General features: G+C 39.6%; 1 protein-coding gene across 3 annotated transcripts in view; it reads right to left on the bottom strand.

Moving 5' to 3' along the window:
• gpatch2 (G patch domain containing 2) overlaps positions 1-17308 on the bottom strand; it is a 220060-nt gene that overhangs the window by 191824 nt on the left and 10928 nt on the right. For all 3 annotated transcript variants that reach the window (XM_067988885.1, XM_067988886.1, XM_067988887.1), the window contains exons 2-4: positions 15436-16140; positions 8280-8341; positions 309-491 (exon numbers count right to left, since the gene is read on the bottom strand). In XM_067988885.1, the coding sequence (XP_067844986.1) occupies positions 309-491; positions 8280-8341; positions 15436-16140 (950 nt within the window). The remainder of the gene's footprint in view (positions 1-308; positions 492-8279; positions 8342-15435; positions 16141-17308) is intronic.

Raw genomic sequence — 17308 nt, 5'->3', positions numbered from 1 at the left:
CGGTTTGACAAATGGTTAAAAAAAGTATCTTTCTTTTCTCTTTGTATATAAACCATTTTTTTTATCACTTCCTTTTATTGATTCTAGCAAATCTACTCAATCCATTTCCTTCCTAGAAGAATTCCACACTTGGCAAAGGCATGAAAAGGAAAAAAAAATCCCAAGTTAACACATTTCCAATAACCTAAAATTGACAGACTAACACTACACTGTTCAGGTGTGGGCCACTGGTGATTCTCCTGTCAAGCAAACAAGTAACATTATTTAATAGCCTCACACCTCCAATTGGAAGCAAGAATGGTACTGACCTCTCTGGGCTGTTTGTGACATGAGAGGGAAGGTGCCAGTTAAGATGCTCTCAAATACCGGATCTGGCAGTTCCCTCTCCAGTTCCAGGGCATCCTCTTGCTCCCACCAGGGGATCACCCCTGCAATACCACATGCCCCACCGGATTCCCCCTCAAAGAACCAGTCACTTTGTTCATCATCACCTTTGAAAAAGAATCAAGTCTTAAAAAAAGCAAATTCATATCAAAGGAACACTGCATGTTGTACAATTATTCACTGGCAAACAGATAAGTAATATAACTCGTCATATGTCTGGTATCTAAAATGCTCAAAATATCCATGGACTATTTGTTTTAATATGCAGTTAGAATCAAAGTTATACTATTTAAATCTCAGCATACAAACCTGTAAAAAGTGAGAGGGAAGGAAGAGCCTTATCAGATATTAATTTTAAAGAGTCTTTTAAAAAGAATCAAAAAGAATTATGATCAACATTAACTTCTTTTTCTGCCTACTTTAACTGATATCTTGCTTTTTTAAAAAAATATAAACACTGATGCAATAACTCGGAAACTGGGTAAGTTTCTGAGCCTAGAGCTGTGAGGTAGCTGAATTATGAATATGGTGTTTATAGTCATAATTTCAAGTATCCTTTGCAGCTTCTTCAGAACATTGAGTTCAATCACTTCAAGCCCATTCCTCCAATGTTGCCAAGAAGTCATTGTTTAAAAAACTCAAAATCAGCTGCAAAAAGCACTATAATATTAAATTTGTTCTATTTAATGTCTAATGGTGATACTCCCTTTATTTATCCTTTGAAGATTTTCCATATGTCTTGAAATTACAATGAGCGAAGATTAGTAGACAAATTACTGAAGGTGTTAACCTATTTATTTTAACGTGCCTGTCTCACCTCCCCAAATAATGAGCAAAAATCGTTCTTTTTAAAGTTTTCACGATTAAAGCTACAGTTCAAATATGTCCTCCAATGGTTCAGCAAGTTTATCCAGTAACTGAGCTATAAGACTAGGCTTGTGTTGGGTTGAGTTTGCTAATCTTAGCCACTGCAGCAAATATTTACTTATTTGTTCTCTCTGTAGCTGCTGACTGACCTGCTGTGTTTCTGGCATTTTCTGTTTTTGATTCAGATTTCCAGCAACTGCAGTTTTTTGCTTTTTGTTTAATAGTGTTGTCACAGTTGGCCTCAGCATCCCAAATTAGGAAGGGGAAAATTGTCCAGGGATTCAGCTGCTGATCACAACTCCTGCAAGAAGTGCTTGTGTGTGGGTATCAAATAAGGACAGAATCAAGCGTGGCTACGCACAGTTAAAGCTCACATGAATAATGGGAATGTCAACAAAGAACAAGAGGGCATCTGCGAACCATTTCCCAGCAAGAGTCAATGCTTTGAGGAGGGAGAAAATTGATGAGAGAAAGAAAAGAGGGGGCTGCAAAGTACGCAACCTGAGAAGGACACACTATTTAAACCATGGAATTTCATAACATATTCATGTTTTTTTCAATCTAGCCTGCTCTTTCCCTTCTTACCATTCTGTCTTGCATTTTTCCTTTCCCCAACTTCTATCTGATCCCTTATATTTCCAATGCTCCCTCATGCATGCCACATATCCTCTGTTAGTCTTCAGGCTTCACCAATGCCATTAATGCTCCTCACACATCTTTGCTCTGATGCACTTCGAGTTTCCATCTCTCTTCTGGCCTAATACATTTGGACTCTGCTTCCTGTTCTATGTGCATCCAAATGTCCAACCCAGCCATCATGGGGACTGGGTGCCATAGTGAATTAGCAAGCTGTCATGACACCCACATGACTTGAATTCAGCCAGCTGCAAAGATTTTATGTGAAATGCGTTTGTGAAATATCAACAGCACAAAAATGTCCACAATTCAGCTCAATCTAGCATTCTAACTCAGAGGTGTTGTAAGAAATAGAAAAATTCAATGCCAACCTCAGGACAGTACCAGCTCCACCAGCTGGTACTGTCCTGAGGTTGGCATTAAAGCACATTTTTGGGAGAGAGCAGAGACAGCTTCATTCTGCATGTGGTTGTTCTATACCCGACTTGGAAATGCTTCCTACAGATACTAGGTGAGCAGAGACAGCTTCATTCTGCATGTGGTTGTTCTATACCCGACTTGGAAATGCTTCCTACAGATACTAGGTGAGCAGAGACAGCTTCATTCTGCATGTGGTTGTTCTATACCCAACTTGGAAGTGCTTCCTACATATACTAGGTGCCCAAAGCAGGAACGTGCTCCAACCCACCGTTAATTCTTGTGGTCAAGGTTGCTGCTGAAAAAAATGGTTGGGAACAGAGGGTAAGTTATTATGCAACATTATCTGAATTTCTGATCCCATTGGAAACAAGTCAATCACTGAAGTCAGAATAGATCATCTTGACTCTGCAATGTAGACTGTCTTGAGTATTTTTCCCTAACCCTCTCACTTGGAAAGCTGAAACAGCATATAGATTTTATAAAATATTTACTGAAGAAAGCACATAAGAACCAAGTTGGTGATATGAAGCATGTCTTGTGGACAGTGAGATAGCCCACCAGTTGCCCACAAGCTGTTCTACGCGTTCCACATTAGAAAACTCAGTAAAGCTTCAGATCCTACATCACAAATTCAATATCTTTAAAGGACCTAGGTCAGGTGGCATTTTGAAATAGCAACAGAACTGCAGCACTGGAACAGTAAGGAAAATACTTCTAAAGATACTTAGAGTATGTACAAGGTATTAAATTAACAGATACTTTGCAGAAAAATTAAGACAGCAAACCAACCTTAAATTTGGATGAATAAAACCTACTTGAACTTTGGCCTTGACTAATTATGTCATCCAAATTGCTCAACTGTATTGCTATCTTTCAGTTTAGGAAAAGGTATCCATTATTCTTGAACTGGTTTTCAAGATTTGAACTGGAATGTTAGTTATTAACTCACAAAATGGGCAGCTTATACAGGATTGAACAGAAACCATTTTATGTTTCCAAAACATAGAAAAATGTAGTTAATAATGAGAGTAAATATACTTATCTCACACTCCCAATGGGGACTAGTGCTCGAAGGTAGTGCAGATTGGAGTCAGGGCTACAACACTATAGTGTCAATTCTTTGACCCATGGTTATTTAGTTCTTTACAATATGTGTGAATTCATCTTATTCTCCTAAAATTTGCCTATTTTATAAGTTATTTTTCTTCAATTTCATTACATTCCCCTCCTCTTCTAAGACTGAGGCAGTAGACAACCTGTTCGCAGTCCATTGCTCCTTGAACAAGTGCTAGGCGGTGATTCATTTAAAATAAACTTCTGTATCTTAGTTTAATAAAAATGTAACATTTCTTACAAAAAGCCAAGTAAATTATTTAATTTAATGAAACTTACAGAAGTTAAAAGTAAATCAAAATGATCAAAAAACATTAAAATAAGGGTAATATGACAGTCCACATTTTTAATATTTAATTTTTTGTTGTTTCGCAGTCATTAACAGTCACCACGCTTTTAAAAAGTAGTGTGGGGCTGGTATTTTCCAGTGTACTTTTTGGTGGCGTAAGTATCTTCATTCCAATTGGGCAGATGAGTAAGTTTACAAATATTTAATGATTTCTATGATTTTAGCGTACCAGGTCCCTTTAATTCGGAACTGTCAAACTGCCGGCAAACCAATGGGAGCAAGTTCATGATTTCAGGATTCTACTGCGCATGTGCGCATTCGCGAACTTACTCCATCGATTCACCGGCCGTCGGAGGGGACGCCATTGATGAACGGAGTCCTCGGGTGAGAAATTTCTGGGCCAAAGTAAATAAAGATACTGTTCCCATCGGCGGAAGCATCGAGAACCAAAGGATACAGATTGGCAAAAGAACCAAAGGCGACATGAGGAAACACTTTTTTACGCAACGAGTAGTTATGATCTGGAATGAGTTGCCTGAAAGGGTGGTGGAAGCAGATTCAATCGTGGCTTTCAAAAAATAATCGGATAAATGCTTGAAGGGAAAAAATTTGCAGGGCTACGGGGAAAGAGCAGGGGAATGGGACTAACTGGATTGCTCTTACAAAGAGCTGACACATGCTCGATGGGCCAAATGGCCTCTTTCTGTGCTGTATCCATTCTATGATTCTCTGCTCTCCCTGAACGCAAGATTGGTAAATTTACTCAAGAGGGATTAGTCTTTAAAATTCAGACATTTTAGATAGCTATAACAATTAAAATTAACCTCCACAATTCTGTCATTTGAATTGTAATATTCAACAGAAAAGTACAGAATCAAATATTTTGAATTCCCACCGCTTTCACTTCCTTTTTCTGTAAGTCTTTCCTTACTTCTATTTCCTCTCTCTTCTGTAGCTCCCCCACCCCATATACCCCTCATACTCTTTCTATACGTTGCTCTCTCCAATCACCTCCAATGAGATCTGAAGCAGCTCAGAGCTCCAGCCTTCCACTAGCTGCAGAAACTGTCTCATGTCTCCACTGAAGTGAATTATTAATTGAAGACCTATTCAAATTCATTATCCAGTTTGTATTCAAGTAATTTTCAAAAACACAGACACAATCTTACTTTTCTACTGGAAAAATATCTAATTCGAACATAGGAACAGAAGTAGGCCATTCAGCCCCTCGAGCCTAATCCGCCATTCAATTAGATCATGGCAGATCTGTATCTTAACTCTATTTACCTGCCTTGGTTTCCTACCCCTTAATACCCTTGTCTAACAAAAATCTATCAATCTCAGTTTTAAAATGTTCAACTGACCTAGCCTCAGCAGCTTTTTGGGGGAAGAGAGTTCCAGATTTCCACTAACCTTTGTGTTAAGGAGTGCTTCCTGACATCACCCCTGAATAGCCTAGCTCTAATTTTAAAGGTAATGCCCCCTTGTTCTGGACTCCCCCACCAGAGGAAATAGTTTCTCTCTACCTAGCCTATCAAATCCTTTAATCATCTTAAACACCTCCATTAGATCATCCCTTAATCATTTCTACTCAAGGGAGTACAAGCCTAGCCTTTGCAACTTGTCCACATAATTAACCCTTTTAGTCCCAATATCATTCTGGTGAATCTGCGCTGCACCCCCTCCAAGGCCAATATATCCTTCCTGAGGTGAGGTGTCCAGAACTGAACGTAGATGCGGTCTAACCAGAGCTATATACACCTGTAGCATAACTTCCACCCCTTTGTATTCTAGCCCCCTTGAGATGTAGGCTAACATTCCATTAGCCTTTTTAATTATTTTTTGTACCTGTCCGCTAATGTTTAGTAATTTCTGTACATGGACCCCTAAATCTCTCTGCTCCTCCACGGTTCCCAGCTTTCACCATTTAGAAAATACCCTGATTTATCTTTCTTAGATCCAAAGTGGATGACCTCGCACTTCCCCACATTGAACTCCATCTGCCAGTTTTGCCCACACACTTAATCTATCAATGTCCCTTTGCAACTTCCCAGCTACACTACTTACTGTGCTACCTAACTTAGTGTCATCAGCAAACTTGGATATACAGGTCTCTATTCCTTCATCTAAGTCATTAATAAATATAGTGAAAGGCTGAGGCCCTAGTACAGAACACTGGGGGACACCACTAGTCACATCCTGCCAATTGGAGCACATACCTACTATCCCTACTCTGTCTCCTACCTCCTAACCAATTCCCTACCCATGTCAGAAGATTGCTGCCAATTCCATGCGCTTCCATTTTTGCTAACAGATTGTATAGAATTCAAACATAAACTAAAGCTGCCACAGGTTTGTGATCAGTACTGTATGTCATGTTTGAATTGAGTCTCTACCTATTTCTGCCTGTGTGTCATTCTCTCACAGATACATACACTGTGTATATGTATATTATATATAAAATTACATATATAAAAAAAGACACATTCATACAACCGCTTTTTAGAAAGAAAAACTCAATATAAACTTTATCCGAATTTTTCCTCTAGGGAAAGTGTGACAGGAAAAGTGCTACGGGGAGTAAATGTGATACTTAGAGAGAAAATGCACCATATTCGAGACTTTTAGTGTATTATTCAATCTTCTGTGGTGTTGCATACAGGGAATCAAGACCAAATGTAGTCTTCAGGTGAAACGGGGTTAGAGGGTGGGAGATAACTGGACCAGAGTACACAGATGTAATCAATTTTGAAGTCATACATTCTGTCTTTCATTTTATATAATAGTGATATTATTTATAATTAAATAGCAAAACGTTTAACAATTTGGAAAGCAGAGAAGTAGAGTTATTTGGAGCATTGTAATTTCCCTGTAGTATGGGCTGAGGAGCTGGGAGATGCAAAACTGAAGTGCTGCAGCACCATCACTGGTGGCAGACTGTAATTACAGTGTGACAAGTTCACAAAGGCAGTTTCCATATTAAAAGGTGGAAATACAAGAACTTAGAATGGGAAACGTTGACAGAAAACACCTGCAGATGATATATATCTGAAATAACTTCCTGTGAGTAAGGCATTACCAGCTTATTGAGCAGAAAACAGAAATTTTGCACCATTCATAAAAAATGCCTAATTAACATTTTTTCATTAAAGTTATACAAGTTGATAAGGGAGTAACATATTCTGAAGACAACAGAAAATATTGTAGAAAGATTCACGAGGGCCTGTATAGGAAGGGCCTGAGGCTGGAAAGAGGCCTCATTATCGTAGAGTCCAACAATTTTTTCCAATATGATAGGTTCTAATTACAGACCAAACATTGGTCCATGCCAACCATCACATCAATTTGCAGCATCAGGAGCTCGTATAATATTACAATTATACAATATTACAGGCACAAACAAAACTTGCACCATGGTAGAATGGAGAAAGTGTTTTAAATTCACATATCTGTGCCTATTATGTGGTATGCAACAATGAAAATCTAAAAAAACTGTGATCCAGTCACTGCATAGCCCAATTACAACATCTGCACTTAGAGGATATGTGAACAAGTCATCACAAAATATTCTCTTTATTTCTTGGTCACCTGCTATTTATCATACATGTGGCTTTTTTTTTGCAAGAGAGAAGGGGGCATTTGTCTGATCCATTTTCCTCTTATGGAGTCTCCTCACACTAAGCACCTACCCCAGTCAATGCTGCCAAATGGTGCTGAGGTGTGCAAGAGTGGCCTGGATGGTTGGCCCTCCGATTTCCCTTTCCTAGAAAACAGTGGACTCCAATTAGTCCAGCCTTCCTCCATGCCCCTCCCATCATAACATTTCACTTAGTACTTATTCAAAAGCTAGTCTGAAAGTAACCACCAACAATTTGCCCAATTTTGAAATAAAGAGAAGGGAACGAACACCATGTGAAATTTTCCCTCCTATATTATTCAGCACCTAAACACTACTAATCAGGTGCAGAGACTTTTTTTGGACTTGGTCATTAGACCTGGGAATCTTGCCCCTGCAACATTTGACAGAATATTTCACTGCATGAGTGGAAGCCTGTGCCAATAGACAGATACATTAACAGGGAAAGAATTTCCTAAAGAAGAGATTCTCAACTTAGAAAAGATGGAAGAGAACAGAGCAATACTATTTTTATGGGGGAGGGAGAATAGATGTGGATGGTAAGGTATTCTATTCTGAAGACCTGTATTTTTGTTTCAATTAGCTGTTGCTGGTCACTGTGGAGAGTACTTTGCAATCACAAGACAGCTCTAAGACATTTATTTATAAACTTCCCTTTTAGTGGGAAGTAAAAAAAAATAGAAACAAGTAAAACAACCCAACACGCACACACATTTAATTCAGGGCAACCACTTTGAATCCCACTACTTCCTTCTTTTCTCCACCCCTAGCCAAAAAATGCTGAAAATTTTCATCCCAGATATTGTTCCTTATTACTGTAAATGAAAAGGTTAAAAAAATACATAAGTACTGTGAGAGTAGATACCATGTTATGAAATGCAAAATTGTAATTTCATGCATTTACATTAAAGAAGGAAGAAAAAGCACCAGTACCTTGCCTTCCTTCATCATTGGTAAACAAGCCAGCATCACTACTGCTGAGGCTGCTGGATTCACTGTAATAAGAAAAAGAATAGATCAAAAGAACAATTGATCTCTGAATCGTAAAATTTTAAAGAGACAAGGCTGCAGTCAGATGGAAGTTAAGCCTGACAAAGATCTGAGCAAAATAAGATGATTTTTTTGAATCAAACTGCAAATATCATGATTCCATTAACTACAGAGCATATTATTTTTGCCACATAAAACCACAGGAATCTAATGGGACACTGACAGTAAGCCAGATGTGGTTGCAGCAAGGTGCTGACACAATTGATGCATTTCATTATTTGCCTCCATCAAATGTTTCCCTCTTCTTTCTTATGCCATGCTATTCGCTTGATCCAGGAACACTGCTGCTCAATCAGGACAAAATAAAATGAAAATTCTCAATCAAAAGCATACTAAGCCTTTCTTCAAGACATGAAATAGAATTACCTCAAGATGTTATTACTTTTGGCAACACCATTTGCAAATGATAAAGGAAACACATTCCATTGCAGAAAAAAATTAAACTTCCTTGAAATTAGTTTTTGTTTAATAATCCAAATTTCACAAATCACAGTAGACCCTCTATATAACACTGCCTTTAGCAGTCCCACAAAAAGCACTTTATATGATGTTGATAAATAAGGCAGCCAAACAATGAAAAATATATCAGAGTGTTATAGTGGGAGCTTACTGAGAGATTACATGATCGTAATCTACTTCAGGAGCACAATACACATAGTATAATAGCTGGATAATGGACACCTCAATTTATAATTACATATTTAATATATACACATTCAAACTAATGTTGGTCTATCACAAAGCATTAAGATTTGTCAAATGCCTTGGTCCAGTAACATTAGGCTAACAGTGTCACCCAAAGTTAGTACAAATATCATTTAATATTGCAGCAAACGATGCGATTATATTTTATTTCATAAAAAATGTTTAAACCACCAACAGACATTACTTCAGCCAGAGCATTAGCACATGGTTCACGTAGATGTTCAAACTGCCCAGCATTTCATAAAATACTAAGGATTTTTGTTAGAACACTATTAGATAGGTATTTTACCTAGATTCAGTCCAAAATTTACTTTTAAACTCTGCACTTATAAAAAGTTATCACTTATTTTTCTGTATGACTTCATTCACTTAACAAAAGTAAACTAAGAAACAGTGGCTAAACGGTACAGATGCAAATGCACCGTGCCACATACTGGGAGACCAGGTCAGAATCCCTGCTTCAAGTGCAGGTCATACTTCTCCCAAAAGATTACTGATTTCAGCTGGGTCATTAGAAGCAGCAGCCCATCAACTGTCCAAAAATCAAAATAAGCCATAGAGATATCCATGACTGCTTGCTTTCTCAGTCAGGGCATAGAATGTGTGGACTAGTGGAATATGAAGACAAAATATTAACAATATAAAAATAAAAGCAATCTAGTGCAAGGTACCTCCAACTCTTGAATATTCATATTTCCTTAAATCTTACTCCCATTACAAAAACTGATCTAATCCTATTTGAGCATTGAATTTAAACCAGTTTGAATGCCCATGAATCCACATCAACCTTCACTCTTGTACTGCTGCAATGAAAATTGGAAGGTAGTAAGTTAACCATTGGAATTTTTTGCAGACTTTATTACAAACTTCATTTATGTGATTTTGACTATCACCGCTTCAAAACACTTGTTTTCAGTGATTTAAAAAAGGGTAATCTTAAGCGCTATATATAAAATAGAATGTCTTTTTATAGCCTTATTTTACATAAGTAAATGTGAATAAAAGCTTCTGGCATTTCCTCTCAAAAAATGTATTTATATTTTACCCCCAAAGTATCTTTAAATTGAATTTTATACATTTTAAACCTTTTTTTTTTAAGAAATCAGAAATATTTTAGTATTTATTGGACTGAATTATGATGTCATTTCATTTCATGCATCGGAACATCACACAAATAAAGCAGTGCAAAACTACACTTAGGTACATGCCTTTGAAAAGGTTAAGGATTGTGTCCCGTATTTGACGTGCTTCTGTATTTTCCAACTGTCACATCTAACATATAGTAGTAAAGTTCTCCCTCTACTTTTGAAATGTTGTCTGCTTGCCTAAAACTTAATGAAAAATCCTGCTGACTGTTGTGTTCTAAATCAAACCAGAATTAGGTCACATGCTGAGCTGTAAACACGATCATACTCCTCAGCCCTCCAGGTGACATCTCATCTGTGTGGGGGGAAAATGATTGCTTACACATATCTGTGTTGTCAAAATAGTACTTCCGAGGTAATTACCATTGTGGTGTGCCTCCTGCCTGGGCTGGATGGATGAGGCCTGCTGCCAAAGGGTCACTATTCCCCCCATATTTCTAACCACAAGCTCAGGTGTTCCAGCACTGTAAATTGGTCCAAGCATGTCAGCAGTTATCTGTATTCCAGGCAACCTGCAGCCATCTTATGCCATACCACACACAGAATATTTGACTGGTGTGTACAGAAGTTGATAACTTTCTGATGAAGAGCGATAACCACTAAGCATTACTGACTGAAAGTCGCTGAGTGGTAACTAATCAATTTCTAAATAAGTTAACTCTATATGGCTCTGTCAATAGTTCAAATCTGCCAATCCTATTGAAAGCAGCTTAAGACACTATACTCTCATTAGTCTCATTTTTTTTTGATAGCTTAAAATTAACATGCATTCGATAGGTCCGTTAAAATGAAGTCATAAATTCAAAGGAGGTCTCTGCCCTACTTAGGGGATAATGTTTGTAGCAGAATTTTTATTATTCCAAACCAACCACTAACATCAAAAATAAAATAATGTACTCTGGCTTTTATAAAGGTGGAATGATTGAGCACCACTTCTCTTTGCCAAGCCCATCTCTGAAATGCACTAAATAAGGGAGCAAAATATGCATTTTTGCCTCACTATAAAAGATACTCTCCTTTCCATCCACGGAATGCACTGTATAGAAATGGACACAACAGGTTAACAAGTGTATCAGATCTCTAAACTAGAAGACCACAGCAGTCAGGTATATGCTGCACACTACTTGGTTGATTTAAAAAAAGAAATATACAGCCCACCTTGATGGCTCAACTGGTGAATGCACTATCCAATGTGGTCATGGAGACCAGGGAGGTCCAGATTCAACACTTGGTCTACATTGATCTCAGTTGATATTGCAATAAGGATGCTACAATTGACTTCAATGCTCCAGAGCTACGGAATGGGAGAAAAAAATAGCATGGATTCCCACTCCTGATTACCATCCAGTAACTCCTACTAGGAAGTACATGTGTGTGAGCATCAGATGAGAACAGGATCAGGAGTGGTTATGATGTCTCTCACAGTTAATAGTCTGTCAACACTATCTAAGCTCACACATGAAGTCTGGCCACTTAGACAAGGTACCAATGCCTATGGAACCTCAGGATCAGTCAACAGCTTCAGAAGAGCAGGTGAGAAAATTGCAGGGGAATAATATTTAAAAATACCCATATCACTTAAACCACCAAAGGCAACAATCAAAAATCATGCATTTTCAACAATTTAAGTTTCTACACTTGGCCATTTCAACAACAAATTACATTTATATAGCATCTTTAATTTAGGAAAATGTCCCAAGGTGCTTCACAGGAGAATAATCAAACAAAAATTGACACCGAGTCAAAGAAGGTGATATTAGGACAGGTGACCAAAAGCTTGGTCAAAGAGTTAGGTTTTTAAGGAGGGTCTTAAAGAGGTGGAGAGGATTAGGGAGGGAATTCCAGAGCTTAGGGCCTAGACAGTTGAAGGCATGGCCGCCAATGGTAAAATGAAGGAAATGGGGGATGGACAAGAGGCCAGATTGGAGGAACGTAGAGGGTTGTAAAGCTGGAGGAAGTTACAGAGATAGGGTGGGATGAGGCCATGGAGGAATTTGAATACGAGGATGAGAATTAGTTCGGAGACCAGGAGTCAATGTAGATCAGCAAGCACAGGGATGATGGGTGAATGGGATTTGATGTGAGTTCGGATACAGGTAGCAGAGTTTTGGACGAGCTTAAGTTTATGGAGGGTGAAAGATGGGAGGCCGGCCAGCAGAGCATGGAATAGTCCAATCTGGAAGTAACAAAAGCTTGAATGACGGTTTCAGCAGTAGATGGTGTGAAGGAGGAGCAAAGATGGGTGATATTATGGAGGTGGAAGTAGGCAGTCTTGGTGATGGAGAGTACATGGGGTCGGAAGCTTAGATCAAGGTCAAATAGGACGCTGAAGTTGCGACAATATGGTTCAGCCAGAGAAAGTGTCCAGGGAGGGGGATGGAATCAGTGGCTAGGAAAAGGAGTTTGTGGTGAGGGCCAAAGACATTGGCTTCGGTCTTCCCAATGTTTAATTGGAGGCAATTTCGGCTCATCCAGGATTGGATGTCAGACAGGCAATCAGATATGAGAGGCTCTAGAGTGGTCGAGAGAGATGGTGGCAAGGTAAACCTTAGTATCATCAGCGTACATGTGGAACCTGACATTGTGCTTTCAGATGATGTCGCCGAGGGACAGCATGCAGATGAGAAATAAGAGGGAGCAAGGATAGATCCTTGGGGGACTTCAAAGGTAACCGTGCTGGGCAGGAAGAGAAGTGGGCTACGACAGGATAGGTAAGAGTGGAACTAGGCGAGGTCAGTTCCACTCAGCTGGACAGTGGAGGAGAGATGTTGGAGAAGGGTGGTGTGGTCAAATGTGTCAAAGGCTGCAGACAGGACGAGATGGATGAGGTGGGATAGTGCACCATGGTGACAGTCACGTACGGTGTCATTTGTGATTTTGATTAAGGGCCATTTCAGTGCTGTGGCAAAGGTGGAAATCTGATTTGGAGAGGTTCAAACAAGGAGTTGCGGGAAAGATTGAGAAAAGAGCAGGGTCCGATCATGCTTGTGTGGGCCAGCCAGATCTGGTGATAATGGCTAAACCAGTTGTGCGTCATAAATGTTCAAATCTTCAGTCTTTGGACTTGAGAGCAAAGATGGGGACCGTGCCAAGGAGAACAAGCAGGGTGGGAGAGAGTAAGGGTTTTACTGGGGACACATGCATCAAGAGTAGAGGTGAGGGCGAGATTGAGCAGATTGGTAGCATCAGAAGGATCCTGGCAAGTGGAGGGCTAATGGCGAGACAGTTGGGAATTTCAAAGTGCCGTTGTAAGTGATTTGGAGAGTTTTTACCAGGGGCGTATGCAGAACAAAGTGGAAAAGGGGAAATGAGTGGTAAGGGATAGAAGGAAGTGATCAGAGATGGCCTTACCTGTGATTGAGAGGGTGGCTGAGAATACGGATAGGAGTTTATATGGAGGGAGAGGATAAGGGAGGATAGGAGGGTAGTGAACTCAGAGGAGAGAGGGCAAGGTGAGTTAAGATGGAGGTTGAAATCACGGAGGATGAGAAGTCGCTCAGTGCAGAGGCTTAGGGAGAAAAGCTGTGAGGATATCTCATTGAGAAATGTGGCATGGGGCTTGGGTGAGCAGTAGAGAACAATGATTTTAAGGGAGAGGAAAGATGGGTGGAACAAGGTGAGGTGCTCAAAAGGAGAAGAAAGTTGCAGAGGAGTAGGGGGACAAACCAAGATGAGATTTGGTGATAAGGGCCACGCCACCAGCCTGGAGGTTTGAGTGGGGCAGATGGTAGAAGGTATAGCCAGGCATGGAGGCTTCGGTACAGGGTAAGGTGTCATTAACTGTGAGCCAAGTTTCTGTCAAGGCCATGATGTCAATATCCATCAGAGGCAGGCACAGATAAGTTGGTTTTCATAAAAGGTGAAAAAAAGGCAGGGTATCCTACCAACCCTGATATTTTCCACCAACTAGCTACAAAGCAATACTGGCAGATTTCTTTGCCATTAAATAGAATACAGTGAATCCAAAAAGGAAGGGGGAAAGAAATAAGAAGCTTCTATTTCTGTTCCCAACATACATGATTACATTAGTTTATGCAATATAATTTTAACCCTTCCCCATCCCCCCCAAATAGTTACTGCCAATTACTCTAGCCCCCCTCAAGATTGAAAATTATGGCCCAATGATTCTCCATGGCTGTGAAATGCCTCTGGATAGTGGTTCATGGGAGAACAGATCTTCCCTCCTCTGAATGGAAGTCCAACTTTGTACTTTTAAAGCTGCAATACATGGCTGTTGTAGCATTGGGGTTCATTTTAACCCATTAAATTGTCCCACAAACCATTAAATAGGTTGTTGGAATGGAGTTAGTTGCAACACATTAATGCACCATAGTAATGGAACATGTATTACCTTGGACTACCTGAAGATTAGTATTGTGCCACAGCAACAGTCCAAGTCTGACCATGTCTTTATCTAATATGACTGGTTACCATTCTGCCACCGTGGGAATGAGTAACTATGTAATTTTAAAAATGTAAATTAAAATGTTGATGTTTGCTCACTTTCATAAGTGAGACAATTTCACTTGTAAGTTTTTAGCTCATTGTTTGGCAAATCAGATCAGTCATGAAATATTGTCATTATCCCACAGATAACCACAATTCTTATCATTCAAATCTGCAAAATAATATTTATGTTTATCAGGAGATCACAATTCACCTACAAACCTGTATCAGGATACTGTGCTTCATTTTGATAATTTGAAATAACTATGAGGCAATGCTACAACGATCCCCCCCCACTGCCACTAAAAGGAAAACATTAAGATTAGTACAATTACTGAATTGCTGCTGCAGTAGTTTTGCATTAATACACAAAAATATCAGTACAGGGATTGAAATACTTTATCCATGCAGTTACAATTCTGCATACAGAAGAAGCACTGAACATTTCTGTCCATCTGTTTATTGCAAGTAGATTATGTATATCTGAAAAATACACATTAATATCAAAATCACTATAGTCTAGTGCCAAGATAAACACAACTATTATTCTACAGTAGCTGGTCAGAAATTATTTGTGGCTGTACACAGTTTTATTGCAACTTGAGTGCTCCCTGGTGTGCAGGTTTGAAATTCAATGTGAACAAGTACTGGCACTTCTGCTGAAAGTATTTCAAACCCTGCAGTTATATTTAAATACAACAACTTGTCTCAGGATAGAGAACCTGGGACTTAATCTTAATAACCTGTCACTCATGTTATCATCTGAGCCTTTCTGTTCCTCATACTCCATTTTGTCCTTATTTGTATTGCACATTTCTTCACTTTCCACTACAACTCCTTCATCTGGGATTTCTAGTCGCTTTCTCTTGATGATCTTGTCCTTGCTGATCTCCTGGACTTGGAGATGGAAGTGGAGCTGGTTTGGTTGTGCCTGGTGTCTTTCTGGATCCGTGGCTGGAGCTTTGCCCTGGGTCAGTGGGTGAAGTGCATTACTGACCTCTGCTGGTGGATCTATAGCCATACGTTTGACCTTCCTTCTCCTTCGCAAAGATCTACCACCTAAATTACTGTCAGTAACAGAATCCGACTCGTGCCACGAGTGCCTTTTCCCCCTAACTGCTGTCACGTTCAGGGAGGACAGACGTTTGGCAACTATCAGGTGATCATCCGAGTCACTGTAGTTGTTATTTTCTCTATAGTCCCGGATTGCCTCATCCAGGCTAGATTCAGAGCCCTCACTCATGCAGTGGCCATGCTCCCAGATGTGATGGCCAGTGTCTGATCGTCTCTTCCTGCCTCTCCTTTTCCTAGCCTGGCGCTTCAGAAGGCAGGCAGCTGAGCTCCGGGAGGCTTCATCTCCAAACTCTGCACACCCTCGTGTATGCTCAGAGGTCTCCTCCAGAGCAGAGACCAAATCATGAACCAGTTCCTCCATTGCTCTGCAGGGCCTTAAAAAAAAATCAATAAAATAAACATAAAAAATTAATAAGTGATTAAGTGTTAGAAATAATATTTGGAGTCACTGCTTTAGTTACAAATAAAATAACAAGCATGGATCGGAAGACCAGTGTTTAGTCTATCTTTAATCACATATGCACACGAGGACTGTTAAAAATACAAATGGACTGTATACCTATATGAGTAATGCATGAACTGTATGTCTTTGTATTACAAAAAAATAAGGACATCCAATCATTTTGGTAGGATTCTCCAGCAGTTTTAAGGCAAGAAACAATAACCTATTATAAACACATACTTATATACCATGGCCAGTGATAGAACAGCTTGTTTCTGGCTACCCGATTAATAAAGTCATAAAACCCTTGTTACAAAGCACACTTCACTGTAACGGTTTTTGTATTGCTCCCAGAGGAAGCATTATAACAAGGGGTTGCTGTATTTTGCAGAGCTTTGATTTCTACTACAGACCACCATACTTAATATTCTCTCTTTCACAGTCAAGTCTCCTCTATTGTCTTTCTTCTCCATTCCTGTCTTGAATGTGGCAACTCATGCTGAAATACATAGAATTTACAGCACAGAAACAGGCTATTCAGCCCATGAGGTCTATACCCCACATGAACTGCCGCCCACCCTACTTCGTTCACCCTATCACCATGTCCTTCTAAAGATAGGAGGGTAAATTTCAGGATCCCATGCTCCAGCGGCAGCCACACTCAAAGGGACTGCAGGTTGGAGAATTGGGATTACAATGTCATAGATCCACAATCTCTTCAAGTACAACTTTCCCACTGCGAGTGCAGAATTTACTTTGTGGTTCCAGAGTGTTAGCAACCTTCCCTTACCCAAATAGCCATTCTTCATAAGGCTATTTGACAGTGGAGGGCATTGTAGCCAAGCTGGATCCTATCCTTACACAAGGTTTACACTCATTAACTTTCCAGCAGGATCACTTTATATCAGAAATGGTAACCTACCCAGCTGATTTTCCTGTCCCTAGCCTGGGGACATGAAGCTAATTGTTGTATGCCATCCTGTCAAATTTTTAATTTTCTCTCAGTCCATGATCATTTTATAAAATCAAACATCTTGGGGTAGAAATTGGACCTCGTTGCGCCCATTTTACGACCATAAAATGGGCACAAGGCCCAATTT

The sequence above is a fragment of the Heptranchias perlo genome, chromosome 8 (genome assembly GCF_035084215.1).
Source record: "Heptranchias perlo isolate sHepPer1 chromosome 8, sHepPer1.hap1, whole genome shotgun sequence".
NCBI lineage: Eukaryota > Metazoa > Chordata > Chondrichthyes > Hexanchiformes > Hexanchidae > Heptranchias > Heptranchias perlo.
Note: the sequence above shows the minus strand (reverse complement) of the source record. Positions and strands in the feature narration are given on the sequence as shown.